At 29.1% G+C, this 21,440-nt stretch overlaps 1 protein-coding gene across 1 annotated transcript; it reads right to left on the bottom strand.

Annotated features, from left to right (window-relative positions):
* Positions 1-15,702: 15,702 nt before the first annotated feature.
* On the bottom strand, positions 15,703-17,680 carry LOC120078612 (allene oxide synthase 3-like). The gene is made up of 2 exons (XM_039032898.2): positions 16,726-17,680; positions 15,703-16,633 (listed from the first exon to the last, which is right to left on the bottom strand). Exons 1-2 carry the CDS (start codon positions 17,463-17,465, stop codon positions 15,928-15,930), a joined length of 1,446 nt encoding a protein of 481 aa, XP_038888826.1. The 5' UTR covers positions 17,466-17,680; the 3' UTR covers positions 15,703-15,927.
* Between the last annotated feature and the right edge of the window lie 3,760 nt (positions 17,681-21,440).

Genomic DNA, 21,440 nt, shown 5'->3' with positions numbered 1-21,440 from the left:
GGGTAGATTTAATCTTGAATGTGAAGGTGAAGTACTTGAGGTTGGGTCCGACATAGGTTGGATAGGTAAAGGCTGGCCTTGAGGATTGACAGTAGGTGAGTATTGGTCTGAGGGCGGGTAATCGACAGTGATGGGAGTTTGAGGGTGGGAGAATAGAGACTGGGGAAACCAGGTTGCGATTGGTGGAGCTGGAGGTGAGGAGACTTGAGATGGAGTGTTGCCAAAGCTTGTTTGAAATGGAAATTCATCTTCATTTAATATCACATGGCGAGATATAATTATTTTTCCATCATCTGTTAGGTAGCGGTACCCTTTGTATATTGGTGAGAGACCGAGGTAGACACACTTCTTACTATGAAGAGCAAACCTGTAGGTCTGATACGGCCTTAGGTGTGGATAACATGCACAACCAAAGACTCGAACAGAGGATAGGTCCAGTGTGTTATTAAGGAGAGCTTCCATTGAGCTCTTATCCTGAAGAATAGGAGAAGGAAAAGAGTTAAGGAACATTAGCGGTTTGGAAGGCATACCACCATAAGTGCAGAGGCATTTTGGCTTGTGCTAGAAGTTTGAGACCCGTTTCAACAATGTGGCAATGCTTGCGCTCAGCACGACCGTTCTGAGCCGAGGTGTAGGGACAGGAGACCTTGACTTGAATACCTAACTGATCACATATATAAGTGATGACTTTGAATTCACCACCTCTATCCATCTGTAGTGTGCAAAGAGTTTTGTTAAACTAAGTATGAACAAATGCCTGAAAATGTTGAAAGGCAGCTGCAGTATCACTTTTCTGTTTCAATGGATATAGCCAAGTAAATTTGCTAAAGTCATCGATGAACAACACATAATACCGTAAACCATCAGCTGATGGCATTGGAGCAGGCCCTTAAAGATCAGTGTGCACTAAGTCAGTGGAATTGGAGCAGACATACGCAGCAGAATAAGGATCTAATTACACTCTAATTGCTTTTAATTAAAAGAAAATTAGCATGCAATTGAAGGAAAAAAACAGTAAATTAAAATGGATAGCATACAACCTTTGAAACTCCCGAAAAATGCTTTTTCTCGCTGAATCTCGATTGGAACTCTTCCGGATCACCACTAGAGTTGACCTACTATCCTCTGGACTCAGAACCGGGTTGTGGGACCCGATGGATGATGAAAATCGAGAGAGAGAAAGAGATGGAAAAAGAAATGAAATTTTGGGTTAGGTTTGGGTTTTGAATTTGCTCCAAAGTAGTGACTTTTCCATCCCAAATTTAGAAAAAAAAATTTGAAAAAATGGCCAAAAGTTTTTAATCCAAATTCAAAGCCCATATTTATAGCAAAGAGTCATGTAAAAATTGCATGAAATCAATTCATAAAAACTCAACACCTAGAATCCACTATCTAAGTGGGCTTAATATCTCCACTATAAGCCAAAACCTAGCCCACTATTTTGTTAGTGGAATTATCCAACAAAAGTTTGGATTTTCCCACTAACTTTAGTCAAAGGGCAAAACAGTCATTTTGTCAAAGTCAAACTTTGATAAAAAAAGTCAACATTTTGACTTTTTATGATTTTTTCCGTGTTGACTAATTTTGAACTCCCGAGCATGAATCCACATTCATTTTCTCGAAATTCAAATCACATTTGAATATAAGGTCGGTCAAAGTTTGATTTTTCAAAGTCAAAAGTCAACTCTTTGACTTTTTACATCTTTGACTATTTCCATTACTTCCGAGCTTCCAAACATGAACGTATTCATATTCTTGATATTTAACTCACATTTAAATATTAAAGTTGTATCTCTAAACTGAAAAACCGACCACTATATCACACATATTTGTCGGTTTCTCTCTCTTCACCTAATTCGAACAATTCGAATTATTTTATCATACTGTTCTAAGTTTATTCCATATGAGCTAGTAGGGGAACCTAATGGACCTATAGATCAATGGCTCCAACGATCCGAGATTAGCTGGCTAAAACTCTTTTAGACGGAGTTAATCAACATTCGTTAACTAACGGGTCATTCCACTAGAGTCTCGTAGTTGCACTCCCCTCACTATAGATATATTTGTGTCGATTTGATATAACCATGATTAGTAAGCTAATCCTTCACAGGTTGTCCGTAATCTCGACTGGGTCATAAAAACGGTTTACCCCCAAGACTACATCTTGTTCCTTAAGTTCCACTCATCCTCTAATGAACAATTGGTTTAAGGTCCAACCTATAAACCGAACCCCTCTCGGGCCCAAGAGAAGGTGGGGCCCCTTGTTCAAGACCTAGATTCAGTACTAAAGGGAACAACCTATCTACTATCCCTATAACAGGTAAGAGTGAATTCCGTCTTGCACCCTATGTTCCCAACTATCCACCTGATTTTACCCCTGAAATGGGAGGCTTATTGGGCCAGCGATAATGAGCTGCCCTCACCTATGCAGATCTAAGGATAATTCCGAGTGAACAGGAGTTCATAGTTAGCTCAGGATTAAGATTAAGTTACCTAGGTCATCAATTATCGAAATAGTCAATTTTATACATAAAACGGCGTTTATAATGTAAAAAGTGACTATTTCATGGTTCAGTCTTATGTAAACTCTTTACATAGGATACCCCTACTTTCATGCTCCACATGAACCATTTAGGATCACATCGTTTGTACTAACTACAAAATGGGCCGCATCCATAATGTCCCCAGAATAAGGCGTCCAATCTTATTCATATACTATAGACCATTTTGGCTATATATTTGAACTTGATCCACATTTTATGTCACTACATAAAGTTCAAACTACATTAAATAGTCTCAGGACCTTAGTTTATTGGATTCAAGATTACAATTTCAATAACAATTTTATCGGAAAAAAAAAAAACAGAATATGTTTATTAATTTACAAACTACGAGTTTTAAAACATAAAATCCAACAAACTCCCACTTGGACTAAAACTTTTAGTGTAGTATCACAATGTTGAATTTAAATGAGAAACATATGAGTACAATAAACATATGAATACAATAAACTAGGGCATATACCCAAAAGTTCTTCCACTTGTCCTAGTTTACAAACTTCGTAGACCTAAACTCTGTAGGTGACCTTCAAACACTTTAGTTGTGAGGGCCTTTGTAAAAGGATCAACAATGTTTTGCTCAGAAGATATCTGGGTTACTACAACATCTCCACAATGTACAATCTCCCGGATCAGATGGTATTTGTGCTCTATATGCTTGCCACGCTTGTGGCTTCTTGGTTCTCTTGAATTTGTAACTGCACCACTATTATCACAATATAGGATGATAGGCAGATGCATATTTGAATCGAATCCAAAGTATATTTTGGCTGCCGCCAGGTTTAATGATTTGGTGGGATCCACAGATGTAGTGGCTAGTGAACTGCCTTTTCTTCTTCCATGAAGATTTAGTGCTCGGTTTAACTATTTCAAAAATCGAGAAGTTTGATTCAATCTTTGATTTCATCTGAAATCAAACAAAATCGAATCGTGGACACCTCAAAATTTTAAAACTCTTTTACATTGTATGAAATTTAAAAGTGGAGAATCAAGATCATTGAAAGAAAGAAGAGAAGTAATGTTTAAGATTTGGTGATGAAATAGCTTGAAAAATAAACTAGATTGTATTACGACTATGATACAGAAAGAATTCTACGATCCAAATTACCCTTTTCAAATATCCTTTTGAGCCCCATAAATATTCGAATAATCTCTTTACTCTTCCATTTCAAGCTAGAATTTTCTTGGGTTTCAAGGTTAGATTTCTCTCTCTCATTTGCTTGTTTTTCACTTTCTCGAGAATATGGAGACGTCGGTGTTGAGTTGAATGTTGATTCATTATTTAACTTGTTTCATTTGTTTCTTTTACACCCTTTATGTCAAAATGTGGGCTTTTTGCATATCCATTTGTTTATGTTTATTTCAAATACTCTGATCTAACTATTGCGTTATTTGGTTTGTATATTCATTTTTGGAAATTTAGGGTCTCTTTGATAGAGAATATGAAAACAGAAATTTGTAAACAAGGAATTCAATGAAAATAGAGTTGTATTTCATATTTTTAGATATGTGTTTGATAGCAGATTCAAAACAGGATTCTAGTTTAAATAATTTTTTTTTAAAATGTGATTGATATTATGTTTAAAAATCATAAAACTTGTTGAAGTTACATACTAAATATATCTTAACAATAAACTATTATTAATTTATTTATGAACATGTTTTATATTAATTTTTTTGTATAATTATTATTTTGTCATATGATATAATTTATAATACATTACATAATACATGTTTTACTTTTCAAAAAACGAATTAAGTTTATAATATGACATATTGCAGTTCTAAGTATTTTTATCTTTGTTTAATATAATTCTGCAGTCTAAATTTCAAAATTCAAAATCTGGATTCAACGAAAACACAAAAATATTGTTTTTCAGAATTTACACTATTTGGTTCATAGAATCCAAAAGCAGTTTTTAGAAATAGAATTTGAATTGTATGTCAAACGCAAATTTGTTGAACTCATCGAAAACATAAAATAGAATCTGGATTCTCTACCAAACAAGCTCTTAGTTATCTGTTGGGTTTTCAAATACTCCCATTTTTCCTGTGCTTTTTAGCTTATGGGGACATATATTTGTATTTGTTTCCTTTTTAGGTGTGAACATAAAATGTTGAGCCACAACTTTACATCGACCATCTATACGCTTTTTCTTAATTTGTTGTGTTTGGTATGTTGTGGTATTGAGTCTACTTGTTATACAAGCAAGAATTTTAAACTTGTGTTTTGCGAGTCCAATTGGGACTAATTTTTAGATTGGCCCATCTTGAAAGCCTTAGTTTTTGTTTTATTTTTTTTTTATGTGATATGAAGATGACCAAAGAAAAAAAGAGTGAAAAAAGAAGCAGAAAATTGGAGAGAAAGATAGTCGTTCAGTTTTTCAATGACAACTTCCACAAAGTTGTCGATTGTCTTTGAACCGTCGAATCGTACTGAAATTTGGTCAACCTGTTTGGGACATATAGGGTCTCGTTTTGAATGGTTGGATCGTAGTTTAGAGCTTTAGTTTGTCCCTAATATTTCCCGAACCAAATCTGTAAAACTGGGTGATTTTCATTCTTTTTATCTCTCGGGTAGTGAACCTTTGTTTAACTGATTTAGGTTCTTTTTCCCTCAATTTTATCATAATAAGAGAATGTGACAAGGGTGGACTTCTCATAAGTCTCGTAGTTTTTACTCTTCACATCAAATGAGGTTTTCACTGTGTATAATTTTGAGATTTATTGTTGTCCATTGTTGGTTGATTACAAACAATGGACAACAATATGTTACAAAGCTACGATATGTTTTCAAATACCTATTTTATGAATCATGTGGAAAGCCGGTTGTGGTTGGAAACTTTATCTACTTTCCATGCTATTGGGTTTTATTGTATTGGTCTTCCTTTTTCCATTAAATATTTCATCAAACTTAGTTCTTATTATTCTCCTAAATACAACCTCAAAACTTATCAACCATAATTTAGGTCATTCAACAAAGACTTTGACTTCGAATGACATTTTTCTCCTTTCAATTTTTGGGCTTAATTGTGGGTCCATGGGCCATCGTTACCAGGGCCCATAAACTTTTAAGCCCAACAATTGAAAGGGGAAAAAGTCCATGAACATTAGCAAATAGTGGATCATTAAATTTTGGGCAAATCCATACTTTTCTTTCGCTACTTACAACTTTTAATTTAACACATTTCCAAATGGTAAAATGTAAACTCAACTAATCTAGAGCCTTAATTTACACCATTTAGTCAAAGTGTTAGGTTTAACTTGATGATTGAAAGTATAAGGTCGAGTTGTCCAATCAATTAAAACATAGTTTAACTAGTTCAAGCTGAATTAAAATAAAAGATTTAAATTATACGATGATTATAAAAGATTCTTTTAAATTTTAAAATACATAAAGGATCATGAAAATCTAAAAAATAAAAAATGATGGATGGAGTAGAATTAGGGTGACCATTCAAATCGCAAAAATCAAATTGTTTCTAAAAACCGAACTGAAAACTTAGTGAAATCGAAAAATGCGGTTTGAAGAAATTTTGAAACTGAATTAATTCGGTTCGCTTCGATTTCACTTTCGAAACCCGAATTTGAAACCGAATTGAACCGTTTTTAACTTATATATATATATATATATATATATATATATATATATAGATAGATAGATAGATAGATAGATAGATAGATAGATAGAGTAAAACCGAATTTAAAACCGAACCGCTTTTAATTTAAAGAACAAAACCGAATTTAAAATCGAACCGAACCGTTTTTAATTAAAAAAAATATATAACATGGATTTTTAAAAAATGCTAAAACCGAATTTGAAATATGCAATTCGGTTTGATTTGAACCAATAAATCGATTCGGTTCGATTTCACATTTTAAAAAGTTCGATTCGATTCGATTTGACTATCAAACCGAACCGAATCGAACCGTTTCCATCCCTAAGTAGAATGTCAACTCATACAAAGACTAATAATGACACTAAGTCACATGTAAATCCAAGAAACAACAACTAGATCCAATTGTCTAAAAGATATTTGGATTTTGATGGAAACATCCCATTCAATGACAAAGTCCCAATTTATTTAGTAAATGAAAATGGTCAATGTTCATGCATTGATTGCAAAAAAGGATCGGAAGTTTGTTGGATATAAATGAAGAAAATTCTCTCTTTGAATTTTCTTATTTGGCTGGCATCTTTTGTTAGTATTTAATATCTTATCTTATGTTTGGTGTAAGATTCAATTGTAGTTTTTTTTAAAATATAGTAATTTTTTTTAGTACACACATTTATGAAATGAAGATTAAACTTTCAACTTCTAGAAACGATAATAAGGTTGATAAAAATCTCCACAGAATCGAGTCCTCGTAGGTACTCGTCCCGATCAAGATGGTAGGGATGGAGATCAAACCGGGGACACAAAATGAGTCTCCAATCAGAGACATGGAGGATATCCCCGTCCCAAATATTTTTTATTAATATTTTAAATATATATTACTTTTTATTATTTTTTAATATATATATATATATATATATATAATTAACTTTATATATATATGCTACTGTTTCTATTTTTTAATTTTTTTTAAAAAAAATTCATTTAAATAAATAAACCATAACAATATTAATATTTTATCTAAAATATTTACAATTTCAATATAAAGATCAAAATTTAATTGATTTTAAACAAATAAATAATTTAAAATTAAAATACAAACAGGAAAATTTTCTTTGTAGGGACTCGATTTCAAACGGGATTCTTCGACCTCGATCTCGACTCCCCAAAACGGAAAATGAGGCAGGGACAAGAATTACAAATTCTCATGCACTCTCATTCCCATCCCGTCCCGTTGTCAACCCTAGACGGAAGTCATGCCAATACCATTAAGTAAAGTTTACTTAAACTAAAAATTAGTAATTATTTATTAATTTCTTATATAAATTACGTGTTATCAATATTAAAGTTCGAGATTTGATTTTTGATTTGCATATTATTTAAGGGAAAAAAAACACTTTTGTCAATTTTGAGGTTGATGTCTCTCCTTACCAAGTTTTAATCATTTTCATTTTATTCTATTTTTTCAGGTTAGAGTCTGAAATAATACCAAATATTTATTTACTTCAAATTACACTTAATTACTCTAAAATACATTTGATACTATTTTAAAAGCTACAACACTGTTAAACTAAGTCGTAAATCTCGTATAAATCATTAGAGTTGATTTAAATATTTCACCCAAAATCTTTTTATTTCTCTAAGATTTATGATAGAATGACTAATAAAATAATATCAAAACCACTTTTCAATATCTTTTTGGTCCCTACGTAAATCGTTTTCTTTTGATTCTTAAGTTTCAAAGTACTACAACCTTTAAAATTTGAATTTCATTTCGATTTAGTCACTAGATTTTAAAATGGGTTTGAATTTTGTTTGAATTTGGTCTCTAGATTTCAAGATTTACACTTCTAACCTCAAATTTTCCCTAAATATTCACTTTCAATCTTTAGTGTTAGTATCTATATTAGTTTAGTTTTACTATTTTTTTTATAACTATTAAAATTAGTTTTAAATTTTCAGTTCATCATTATTTAAAATTAATTAATATTTATTAATGTAAAAGACTGAAAGTGGGTACTTAGTGTAAATTGAGGTTAAAAATATAAATCATGAAATCTAAGGACTAAATTGGAACAAAACTCAAATATCATGGGTAAATTGGTAACATTTTGAATTATATGGACTAAATTGAAATCAAACCCAAAATTCAAAAATTTAAAATATAATATTTTGAAACCTAAAAATCATATGAAAAATTAAATCCAAAATTTAGAGAATAAAAAGTTCCTAAGAGGGGAAAAAATATGATACTACCTAAATTTCATCATCTTTGAAATTAGAAGTAGAATTTAAATAATCATACTTTTTTAGTCTAACAACCATGTGGAATGAAAATTTGTATCTCTCATATTTTATCGATTATATATATTTCTCATATTAATTGTCACAGGGTTAATTTGAACTACATTTAAAGTAATTTTTTTTTATTAGATGAGGGAATCAAACATCTAATTTCGAAGTTGATTATATAAATATTATGCCACTTAAATTATATTTATTTTTAACCTAAAAATAATTCATTTAAAGTTGTATTTATATATGTTAATAATTTAATGCAAATGTTAGGAACACAATCAAAGATCTACGATATAAGAATCAAAATGAACTTTTTAATTCCCACATAATTGGGGCATATGGTTTCATCGGGTTGTGTCTTTCTTCTCAAATGATCTTTATTTTAGTTTTGTTGTTCGAATTGTACTTAAAAAAAAAACTTTTTAATTTGCCGAGAAATGAATATACATGTATTTTTTTCGAAATCTTTTTAAATATAAAAAAATATTTAAAAATATTTATACTTTATAACAAAAATTCTTAAAATACCAACACTTTTGGAACTTAGTGTTATTTTTTAGATTTTTCAATTTATAAGGATTTTCCTATTTTTTCTTTAAAAATAATAATACAAATTTATTTTAATTGCTAGGGGTGACTCAGACAGAAGACGTGGACAATAAGGTTGACCGATTAACACAATTGATGGGGTTGTCACGTTGTTTTAAAATAATTTATCCTTAATTTCCTTTGGAAATTAATTTAATACTTAATTAATTAACATTACATTATAGTGAGTTCTAAGGCATATTTGGAAAGTTTTAACAATTTTGCATAATTTAGAGTGCCTTTAGGATGGGTATTTTTGGTCACTGTTTAAATTATATTTAACTTCTTTTAACAAAAAAAAAAATGTTAATAATAAAATTCATTATTGGTTTCATTTTATATAAAAAACAGTACCTATTGCCATTCTATTGATGAAATTCAAAAATATAATCGTCTGGTATCATTTTTTAAATGAAAATTGTTATTACTATTTAAAATTTTACCATAAAAATAATATTTTGAAGAATAAAATTAAAGATTTATAAAAAAATATAAAGATTTGGATTAAATTTAGATATACAATGATTAAAAATGAATGGAACGGTACAAAATAATAATATTACTCAATCAAGAAGTGTTCAAAAGGACCAATATTCCGAAAATTATATGGGTAATGTTGGTTTATGAATTTATCTCACGTTAATTTAGATTATGAACTAAAATAATAAAAAATATTATTAAATTTAAAAGCACTATGGAATACATACATGTATATGTATATATATAGTTCTCACTCCATAGTTCTCTCTGTGGTTGGATTATAGTTATTTTTTTTTTAAAAAAAAAAACTAGTTGTAGATTATAGTTGTTAGATATATAATTAAATTTACTTCCATCCATTAGTTTAAATTTTTTGGTCAATCGATGATTTAATATGATATCAGAGTAGGTGATCCACAATCAATTTATTTTCACTTGTTGGATTTTTTATATATTTTAAATCTATAAGTAAGAGGAGGGTTAATCGGTGATTTAAGAATAATTATTTTCATATATATTTTCTATTAAATTATGGTAATTTAGAAGCCAATAAAGCTTTTTTGAAAAATGAAAGTTCAATTCCCCAATACTAGTGGTGAAGGTTATTATTATTACATTATGATAAAAGCCATGAATGTACATGTTGTAGGTGAATTTTGGCTGGACAAAATAAAATTCAAAATTAAGATAAGATAAAGTAAAATTAAGATTAAGATAAAATGAGATAAAATAAACTACTCAACTTCAATTTATATAGTGATTTTTTTTCTAAAGTGTAAAAAATGAGTCGTTGAAGAATAAATTATTAAAAATATATTAAAATTAAATAAAACTAAAACTAATATATGTATAAATAATTTTTTTTATAAGTAACAAAAAATATATATTTTAAAGTTAATAATAAATTCGAGTTGATTCGGGTTGGTTTGAGTTATACTAGATGAACCATGAACCAACTCAACTCATAAAATTTTCACTTATTTGAACTCAACCAACCCAAATGAGTTGATAACTCAACTCAAATCGCACGGGTTGGATTAGATTGATTGATTTTTTCGGGTCATTGGGTTTTTTGAACATCCCTGATTGAAAGTATGAAAGAGAACTGGATAAATATTATTAACTTGTAATCAATAGTTATTTGCGTGTGCGTCTATATATATATATATCGGGAGATTTGGAAAAATAGAAAAATAAGAGAAATTATTTATATAAAATAGTAAAAAATTTAATTTTCTTCGATAGAGTTTAATAGAATAGCCGTTGATAGAAGTCTATAAGTGTATCAATAATTTTTTTTTGCTATTTCTATAAATAGTTTGATATTTTTTATCGGTAAAAATTCTCTATTTTTTTTTTAATAAACATTCAACTATTATTAAAATATAGACACATTCTGGCAGCTTAATTGAGTAACATTTTCATTGAATTGATGAGAGAGAAAAGTTTGAGTCAGAAGAAAAAATTTGGAGAGGTAACTTTTAACTCAAAAGGAAGAGATATAATTAAATAAAGACAAAAAGAATTTTAAAATAAAAACCTTTAAAGAGAAATATACTTAGAAAAAGATACAAAAACTTGTAAGTGAAAAAAAGAAATAGGGAGGAAAATTTTGGAGATAAGAGAGAGAGAAATAAACAAAATGCCAAATAAACATTTTTTTTTTTAAAAAAAAAGGATGATGTAAGATATAAAGTCTTAGATCACTGAGTTTTTTAATCAATTGGTAATTTAAGATGGTATCAGAGTAGGTGATTCAGGAATGTCCTGTGTTCAAGCCACTGCAATATTATTGCCTCCCAAATTAAAATTCATTCCTGTTTAGGTCTTCTTCATATTTCAAGCTCATAAGTGAAGGATTGTAAATGATATAAAATCAAATTTATTACTATCTATCAGTTTAAGCTTTTTGGTCAATCGATGATGGTATCAAAGCAGGTGATCTAGGGATCTGTTGTGTTCAAGTCCCTGCAATGTTATTTTCTCTACATATTAAATTTATCTTTATCCATCAGCTTAAGCTTTTGGGTAAGAGAATGAGATTGATATATTTTTTATATATAAAAATATGAAATGAAAATGAGATTTAAAAACAAATTATTATTAAATATAATGTGTTGTTTTGTGTTAACTAAAAAAACAAGGTAATCAAACTTAAAAAAATCTTGCATGAAATAATCAAACTCTCATGGCATATTATTATTAACAAGTGCCTCTGGGATTTAATTAAAAAAGAAGTGGGATTAATTAATTAATTGATTTAAAACGATAATTACTACATTTTAAATGCTAATGCATATTAAAAAGTTCCGATACCATTTTTTTTTTCTTGTCTGTGTTTTTCAAGAGTTTTAAGAGTAACTTTAGTCACTATGTTGATAATATTGTATTTATATTTTTAAAATTAATTATACATATTAACCTTTCTTTTGCATGTAAGAATTAACCATTGTATTTATGTATGTAAACACTTTTATGAATTAATTAGTTATTAAAAATATAAGGTAATAAAAGGGAAAAATAAATACACATAATTTTAAATGTTTGATTTAAGTTGGATTTAGGAGTTTGAGCTTTCAAACTCGATATTTTAATCCTTAGAATTTGAGATAATCCTATCACTGTAGTTAGAAAAAAAAGATTTGAACTTTCAACCTCGACATTTTAATTTTTAGAATTTGAGATAATCCTATTATTGTACTAGGGAAAAAAAAAGATATTTGTTTATTGTTTGTGAAGGTGATGTGTTACCACATTAAGATGCTGAGTACAAAACTATTATTGTATGAAAGTTTTTCATATCTTTATTCATTGCTTCTTCTAGTGACTAAAGATATGTAACCTCTCCTTAAAGTGTAAGAGCTAGCTTCTTACAATTAAAAAGAAAATAAAAAGATAAAAATTAAGATTTGAAACTTTTCAAAGGGAGATGATTGAAGATAGAGGCCAAAAAAATATATATATTCTTTTTCTTAGATTAAATAATAAGGCGAGTTGTAAGCATACCAAAATAAGTTATAAAAAATTAGGCACATATCCACATAATATAAAATTTGCAAAAATAACGAAATCGGTTAGCCCAGTCCAATTAAATGAGACATTGAAACTGAAAAAGTCAATGATTGTATGAAATTTGATTGCTATGTATGATTGCATCTAATTTTTATTTGATGCCGATTGCTAAATGATTGCTAATGATACATATTGCTATTAGATTGTTGCTTGATTACTATCTAATACTAATTACCGATTATACCAATTACTATTTGATTTATATTTCACTCTCAATTACTTGAGTATTAGTTCTTCTTCTCTTTTACTTTTACGCATTTTACCCTTTTTAATACCTTATATTTTTTGTCAATTATTTAGTAATTTCTGATATTGCCATATGATTTCCTCGTGATTGTCATCTGATTACATTCTATTCTTCATCTCATATTTATATTGTCATTTGATTGACATTTGATTACCTCTATTTTTTGTCATTATATAAACTTCTACTGTATCATTATATTAGAAGCTTTAACAAATTACTTAATTTCGGTTATATTCAATGGGGATAGTAATCAAGATTTCAAAGTCTTTTTGTGATGGGGTGACATTAAAGAGTCAAAAGGGGAGAACAAAAGACCTTAACAAAAAGTCCTACGTTGGAAAATACTAAAATTTGTGTTAATGGTAATAAAATTCATGGGAATTGTATCTCACGCTTCGTTCAAATCCAACAAAATCAACACAATTTTTTCTTCCACAATCTACAATTTATGAAATTATTAAGGCAAAAGCGATTCACGGAAAATAAATAAATAAATAAATAAAGAAGAAAAAGAAGTTGGAAGAAGAAATCAACGATTGGTAATTTAGATGTAATGAATGAAAACTAGAAAAATGAAATTCTAAAATCAAAACCATATGTCAGAAAACGTCTTTGAAACGAAGTCCAACCATCGAAAAAATCCCTCCTCATCGGAGATGCTAATTTTTAATTATGTATAAATTTTCGAGATGCTAATCCACGAAAAACGATACGAGAAATTCGAAAGAAGCTGAAGCAGCGACTTTCGAAGTAACAGAAAGAAAGTCCGACCGTCCTACTTCCCTTCAAACTATTCTTAAGTAAAATAATATTAAACCAAAGCTACATCAGTTATTTCAACAAATTAATTATGTATAAAATTTTAATTTCAAACGTCCCTATTTATAGAGTTATTATCAATATTTTTAATTTTTGAGATTCGAACCAAGTTGAATTGGCTATAAATTTATTATAATTTCATTAGAGAGAAAAAAGAAAAGAAAAGAAAAGAAAAGAAAAGAAAATGGACCCACCAATTTTTTTGAAAATGGAAAAATTGGATAGGAATGTGAGAATTCCAACTTCCCGTCGACCCTTCCCTTCCCCACTAGACGGCTCTATCCCCTAAGCTAACCCATTATTAAATTATTAAATTCAATAGCCCACTTTAATTAAATTAAATTGAAAAAAATATAAGGAGACATCATGACATTTAATTATTTATTACAAAAAAAAACTAATCACAAGCAAGGATTATAAATTAATACCCTCCAGCTCCCACAAAACACCAATCATTTTATTTGTTCAATTTCATTACCCATGCTTTTAAATTTCCATTTTTGGTTATAATATATTAGAGGTGTTCGTGGGTTGGATTGAATTGGATTAAAGGACTTTTTAACTCAATCCAATTGTTCGAATTGTTATTTTCTTCAACTCAAATAACTCTTATTAAAAAATAAACTTAACCCAACCCAACCATTTAACATTTGAGTTTGATTGATTCGGGTTGATCGGGTTATTTTTGTTCTAAAAGAAAGTAAATTGCCAATATATAAAAATTTGATGTAATTATTTTTATATACTGAATTAAGATTAGCAACTCAATTTCAATTTATATAATAAATATTTTCTTTCCAAAGTGCTAAAAACTAGTTTTAAGAGTTGTTGGAGAATAAATGATTAAAAAAAACGAAGCTTAAATAAATATATGTATATATGATTGTATCTAAGTAAAAAAAATATACATCATAAAATTAATAATAAGTTCAGGTTGATTCATGTTTGGATCATTTTAAGTTCGGGTTGATTCATGTTTGGATCATTTTATGTGAACTCATGAACCAATCTAACCCACAATTTTTTTTATTTATTTGAACCTAACTCAACCCAAACGAGTTGATAACTAGCCACAACTGCATGGATTGGATTGATCGATTTTTTTGGGTCATCGAATTTTTTGAATACCCATATATCTTAAATTTAAACTTTCAATTAATATTTATGTGAAATTAAGTAAATGGATCTTTTTAAAAAAAATATTTACATTCTATAGCAAAAATTTTCAAAACTACTTTGTCCTTTTGAAAATTTTTGCTATAAAATATAATTATTTTTGGAATTTTTTTAATTAAATAATAATTATTATTCTTTTAGAAGATTATATTATAATATAATTATGCAAAAATTAAAATATAATATGAGAATATATTACCAAAATTTTTAAAACAATGCTAATAGACAATATAAAGTTTCTAAGGGATGTTTGACACGCAAGTTGAATTGCATTGAGTTGGTAATTATTATAAGAGGAGAGTCATTTGAAGAGTTGATGCGGGTTAGATTGGGTTGAGTTGAAAGGTTTTTTAGACCCAACTCAATTGTTCGGATTGTAAATCTCTTCTACCCAAATAACCTTTATTAAAAAAAAAAATGAACTCAATCCAGTTGGTTCAGGTTAATCGGATTATTTATTTAAAAGTTTATTCTAAAAAGAACAAAACATAAATATGTAAAAATATAATTTAATTATTTTTATATATTGAATTAAGATTAACCACTTAATTTCAATTTATATGGAGAAAATTTTCTTTTTAAAGTGCAAAGAAACTATTTTAAGAATTATTGAAGAATAAATTATTAAAAAATTGAAATTAAATAAAATTAAAATCAATATATGTACAAATAATTGTGTTATAAGTAAAAAAAATATATTTTAAAGTTAATAATAAATTCGGCTTATATTAGGTGAACCCATGGATAACCCAACCCAAACCCGGTTGGATTAAGTTGATCGATTTTTTCAGGTCATCGGAATTTTTAAACACTCTATAACAAGATGAAAAGTGTGAGTTAATACAAATAACGAAATAATAAATTCTTTTAATAATTGATGAATCAAACGTTTGAACTTTTCTTACCCACCCAATCCAACCCAACTTGAGGGGCAAAAGTCTAAGAAAAAACAATCAATAAACTGACAAAACGGAAGTACGTGATTAAAATTTGAATTTTAATCTTTATTTGTTTTTAACCTATACAACAATCCAGTACTGTCAAGTTTACAGAAACCTGGTGCAAGCGTTGACTATGATGAGGCTTTGCTCAACGATTTGACCTTAACGGACCAACCCAACGACGACTGAGTTCCCTCGACGGCGAACGTGTCGTACCGAAGGAAAAGTTCCACTAGAACTACTCTGGACACCAGCACCACCAGATCCCTCGCCGCGCACTGCTTATTCTCCGCTGTCGGCTCCTCCGTCTCCCGGCCGTTTGACCAGTAAACATACTTCAGAAGCTTCTCCCCTTTCTCTCCGACGAACCTGTCACCGATAAACTCCTCCGGATTCTCAAAAACCCTCGGATCTTTCGTAGCGATCGGCTGATACCCAAAAATCATTTCCCCTTTCTTGATCTTGAAAGCGGAATCATGGCTCTCGATCACAATGTCCTGTTTCGCCTTCGCGTATTGGTACGGCACCGGGGGGTCGATCCTCAGAACCTCATAGATGACGGACTTCAGCAGACTCATCTTCTCTAAGGCGCTGAATGTTACTCCTCCATCTTCCTTCACGGCGGCTCTGATTTCAACGGCGAGTTTACGGTGAAGCCCCTCGCCGGCAGATCCGACCCAGTTCAGTATAATCGGCAACAACACTTTCATTCCGGCGTATGCGTTGAATCCAGCTAGAAAAACTAAATTGTGACATGCTTTCTCTCTGTTTATCCCCTGTTTCTCTGCTTCGTCTAGAAATGAACCCGATGACTCGTAAAATGATTCGTAAAGCTTGCTGTAATACAACATTAATCAGTTTCTGATTCTGTCTCTAGAAAGTTTCTAATAATATAGGAAAGAAATTGATTTCAATTTTGGTTCATTTACCTGTAAGCGCTTCTGGCGAGTGCGAATGGTAAACGGAAGGTATGGATGATGATATCTTCAAAGCAGCTGAGAAATTTGGGTAAACCGAGGGTGGCTAACGGAGCGAGCTGCAAAGCGAGCCATCGATCGACCAAACCCGGTCCCTTGGAGCTCAAACTCTTATCTGGGCTCCGGTCGGAGAGCAATCGGAAAACGAAATCGAACGAGGCCGAATCACTGACTGGGTTGAAATCGGCGACTTTGTTCTTTTCCAATTCTCTGTCAAGCTTATTGAACATCTCCGATACGGAGCTTCGAAACAGAGGAATGAATTGGTGGTGACGAGAGGCAAGAAATTTGAGGAAGTGGCGTTTGAGAAGAGAGTGCTCTGTTTCGGAAGGGTCCAAAAAGGCACAAGTACGAATTCCGCCGGTGAAGGCGAGGGAGGGCATGTAAGTTCCGTCGAGAACGTTGCGTTTCTCGACTTTAGTGGTGTCGAAGAGGATAGGAAAACTGAGGGCGTCGAGAAGGACGATGACTTTGGAATTGGAAGAGATGAAGGGGCCCGGCGGCATGTTGGTACGAAACACAGTGGAATCATATTTAGCCATTCGGGTTCGGAAGAACTTTTCTCTGCCTTGGATGTAGAAGTAATCGTAGCGATCTTTGATCGGCCCAAAAATGGGGAAGCCATAGCTGCCGGGGATGGGTTTCAGAGGCAGGGGAATCAGTGGCTGTTCTGAGGAAGGAGATGAAGTCATTTTTTATGGGAGAGAGGAAAGTCTAAGGTTTAGAATATAAGAACAGAGTTTTAATGGATGATATTCAACAAGCATGTTTAAAGTTTTTTGTGTTGTCTGTGTCTTAAATTATTTCTAAGGTTTCATTGGACTTTGCATTCACATTCATATTTGGCAACGCGTCGTAAAAAAGACCCTTTTCCTCTAAATAAGTTTAAAACGCCCACTTTTTTCCTAATTAAGTTTCAAAATCCCCACAAATTTAAATAATCCCACTTTTACAATAACTAGTTCAAAAATACGTGCCTTCGATTTTGAAATAATGGAAGCGATAGAAATGAAGATTTTTTTTTTTTTTTTTTTTGGATTGAATCGAAAAACATATGATTTATTTGAAATAAAAGTTATATATTATAATTTATAAAGGACAGATAATAAAATATTAAAAAAAAATTATATTATATGCTCTTACAATTAAAAGAATGAAATAAAAGAAAATGGGTTAGATAAAAAATCTTGTTTCGTTTGAATTTTTTTTTCATTCATAAAATCACCCGAGAGAACTTCGAATAGTTTTTTTAGTTATATTTACATGCATTTAAAATGGGTTATTGATAAATGTTATATCTTATTAATATAAAAAAATAGAATTGTTTAGATACATAAATTTGTTTTCAAATTTTGAACATTCATAAAATGTAATAATAATGAAAAAATAAATTCATTAATTTGAATTCAATTGTTTGGGCAAAAATAAAAAAAATGAAAAAAATATACTACTACCAATTACTTGTTTGTTTCTCTAGATGAAACCTTTCCAAAAAGTAATAAACAGACTAATTAAATTTATAACTTGAAATTAGAAAATATAGGAATAAAGTAGTTTTTAATAAAGAAAATAAAAAGACAAACTGTTTTTTTATGGTTTTTTAACCATGAAATCTCGAAGAAAAAGCATATTGATTAAGAGATGTATATAAAAACAAAAGAAATTTCTTTAAAAAAATTTATTTGTTTAGATATAGAATCTATTTTCAGAATTAGATTTGGATATAGAATCTATTTTCAAGAATTGAACATTCAAAATGCGAAATAATAAACTTGGCACATATAAGTGTCCCAACTTCTAACCCAAATAAACGTATATTTTGAATTTGTAATACATAGTTGATGACAAAAGTGTACTACAAAAAGAGAAAATAAATAGATGAAATATCTTATACCATGATACAAACGGTTAAATCTTGAAAAAATATCTTGGGGGTTAAAGAGGGTCACACAAATATATATAAACCTATTCAACATTCCAAAATGTATATGAAAATAAAATAAATTTGTAAAATTGTTTAATTGTATATTTTAAAATGCCACAGAAAAACAAATCTAGAGACATCGTGATATTTTAAGTGGGGGCATACAATGTTTAAAAGAAAGAGAAAAAATAAAATAAAATACATGATATCGCTGTCAAATCATTTGAAAAAACTAGTAATTAAAAAGAGACACACATAATAATATTAAAAAAAAATTATTGGATGTTCCAAAATGTATATGAAAAAAAATTGTAAAATTGTTGATTATATTTGAAATTATATTTGAAGAAACAAAAATGTAGATGCATTATAATATTTAAAGAGATTACTAACAATACTTAAAAAAAGAAAAAAAAATGAAATACCTTATTTGGTAATATGTTTGTCACTATCAAATCTCTTATAATAAAAATCCTAGTGATTGAAGAGAGACATACAAAACAAATCTAAAAAAAAAAAAAAAATCATAGATGAAATACCTTATTTGATGATGTTACTGTTAAATTTCTTGAAAAAAAAAATCTCTAGTAATTAAAGAGAGACATACATTATACAAAAATACAAATTTATTGAGCAATTCAAAAAGTATATGAAAATTAAAAGAAATTGTAAAATTGTTGGTTGTATTTTGAAATTACGTCCCAAGAAACAAAAATGTAAACACATTATATTTAAAGAGATGACATATGATATATAAAAAAAGAAAAACAAACAAGATGACTTATTTGATGATACGTTTTGTCAAATCTCTTGAAATAAAAATCTTAATGATTAAAATGAGGAATACAGAACAAATCTAGAAAACAAAAGAAGCAATAGATGACAAACCTTATTTGATGATCATATGTTTCTTCTACCTTCCAAATGCAGAGGACGAGTGATTTTGTTATACGCTTCTTTTGTAGAAGAGATACTTGACTGAGAAGTTGTGTTTGTTGGAGAAAAAAATATGAAAAGTTATGTTTGTTGGAGGAAAAAATACATGCATTGCCAAAGGTTGAGGGTAAAATGAGGGACAAAATGGGGAGAAAAGATTCTCCCTCATTGCTCCTTTTAATATAATATAGACTAGTCAAGAAACACGTACAATGTACTGTGAAATCTTGTAGTTTAATTAAATTTTGTAAGAAATAATGGATTTATTGTAGGTAGCAAATAAATATTTTATATAGCTTTGTTTTAATTTTCATAATTTTTTTAAAAGTTAGGTAATTAAATAATTGAATTATTATAGTGTTTTCATATGATCACATCTTAGTTGCTTCATATGCACCAATAATTTAAATTTATATATTTAAATTTTGTTCTCCTTATTTTGAAAAAAAGAGATTGTTGCTACTTATATTTCATCATGTAGGAGTGAGATTAATATTGAAATTAAAATTGAGAAGACTAAATCAATTCTGCGAATCCCTGTTCCCTAATTAATCAAAACAATGTTTTCTTCAAATGAATTTTACTAGAGTGTATGTTAATATTTAAATACATTGCAATTACATAAAACACAAATTTAAAAAACGGGAGAAAAAATGAACAAACAAACATATATGATATTGTAGCAAATAAAAAAATCAAACAAAATAACCCAGAATCCATACAAGCTCACTTTCAAAGAACTCATAAAATTTATTTATCAAAATATCTAAAAAAAATCTTAGGATGAATGATGACTCCTTAAATCTCTACGAAATAAATTGGGATAAAGTTAATCAAAATACCCATGAAAACAGAGAGAAAAAAAAAATGAGGAAGAAAAAAATAATTCCATTACTAATCACCAATTTCCATTTTCTCCATGAAAGGAAAAAAATATATCTCATTAATGTTCACAAACATCATAGGTAACAACAACGAGAAGTTAAAAGAACAAATAATCAAAATTGAAATAGTTTTTTAAAAAAATTATCCGTGCAATACTTTAAAAAAGAAATTCATAAAATTTATTTATCAATATGATAAAGTTAATCAAAATGCAAAACAAACAACATAAAAACAAAATGAGAACAAAAAAAAAGAGTAGCATTTTCACTACTAATCACCATTTTCCATTGAACTAAAATTAAAGTTAACATAAAATTTTGAGAAATGAGTAAATCATCCATACTTTCAAACATAAAAGAAATTCAATTTCACTGTAAAAGGAAGCAACCACCATAAACAAAACAAGGAGACGTTGACAAACAAAATCGAAATAGTTTTTAAAAAATTTACTTAAAAAAAGAAATTCATAAAATTTATATATGGAAATAGGTAGGAAAAAATTGTAGATGAATGATGGTCCTTAAATCTCTACAACTCAAACAAAATAAATAAACTACTAAATCTAATCTCTCCAAAAAAAAAAAAAAAAAGAAAAACAAAAAATCTAAAACCCAAAATTAGACCAACAAACAAAAATAAAAAGGGATAAAGTCAATCAAAATACAAAATCAAGAAGAAAAAAAAAATAACAATTCCATCACTAATCACCATTTCCCATTTAACAAAAAAATATACTTACTTTCATATATTGACAAATGAAATTTCATCGTAAAAGGGAAAAAAAGTCTCTCATTGATAACTTTGACTACTAGACGTTAAAGAACAAAATCGAAATAATTATAAAAAAATTATCTTGCAAGACTTAATTTTTTTTTTATAAAATTCATACAACAAAATATATATTTTTAAAAAATGTAGGATG

The sequence above is a fragment of the Benincasa hispida genome, chromosome 5 (assembly GCF_027475165.1).
Source record: "Benincasa hispida cultivar pf3 chromosome 5, pf3_genome.v1.1, whole genome shotgun sequence".
NCBI classification, from domain to species: Eukaryota; Viridiplantae; Streptophyta; class Magnoliopsida; order Cucurbitales; family Cucurbitaceae; genus Benincasa; species Benincasa hispida.
The sequence above is the reverse complement of the archived record's forward strand: the minus strand, read 5'-3'. Positions and strand labels throughout refer to the sequence as shown.

Coding starts and splice junctions, on each gene's coding strand:
- LOC120078612 (XM_039032898.2), bottom strand. CDS start 17,465: ATGACTTCATCTCCTTCCTCAGAACAGCCACTGATTCCCCTGCCTCTG. Junction 16,634..16,725: donor CTCGCCAGAAGCGCTTACAG/GTAAATGAACCA, acceptor GTTGTATTACAG/CAAGCTTTACGAATCATTTT.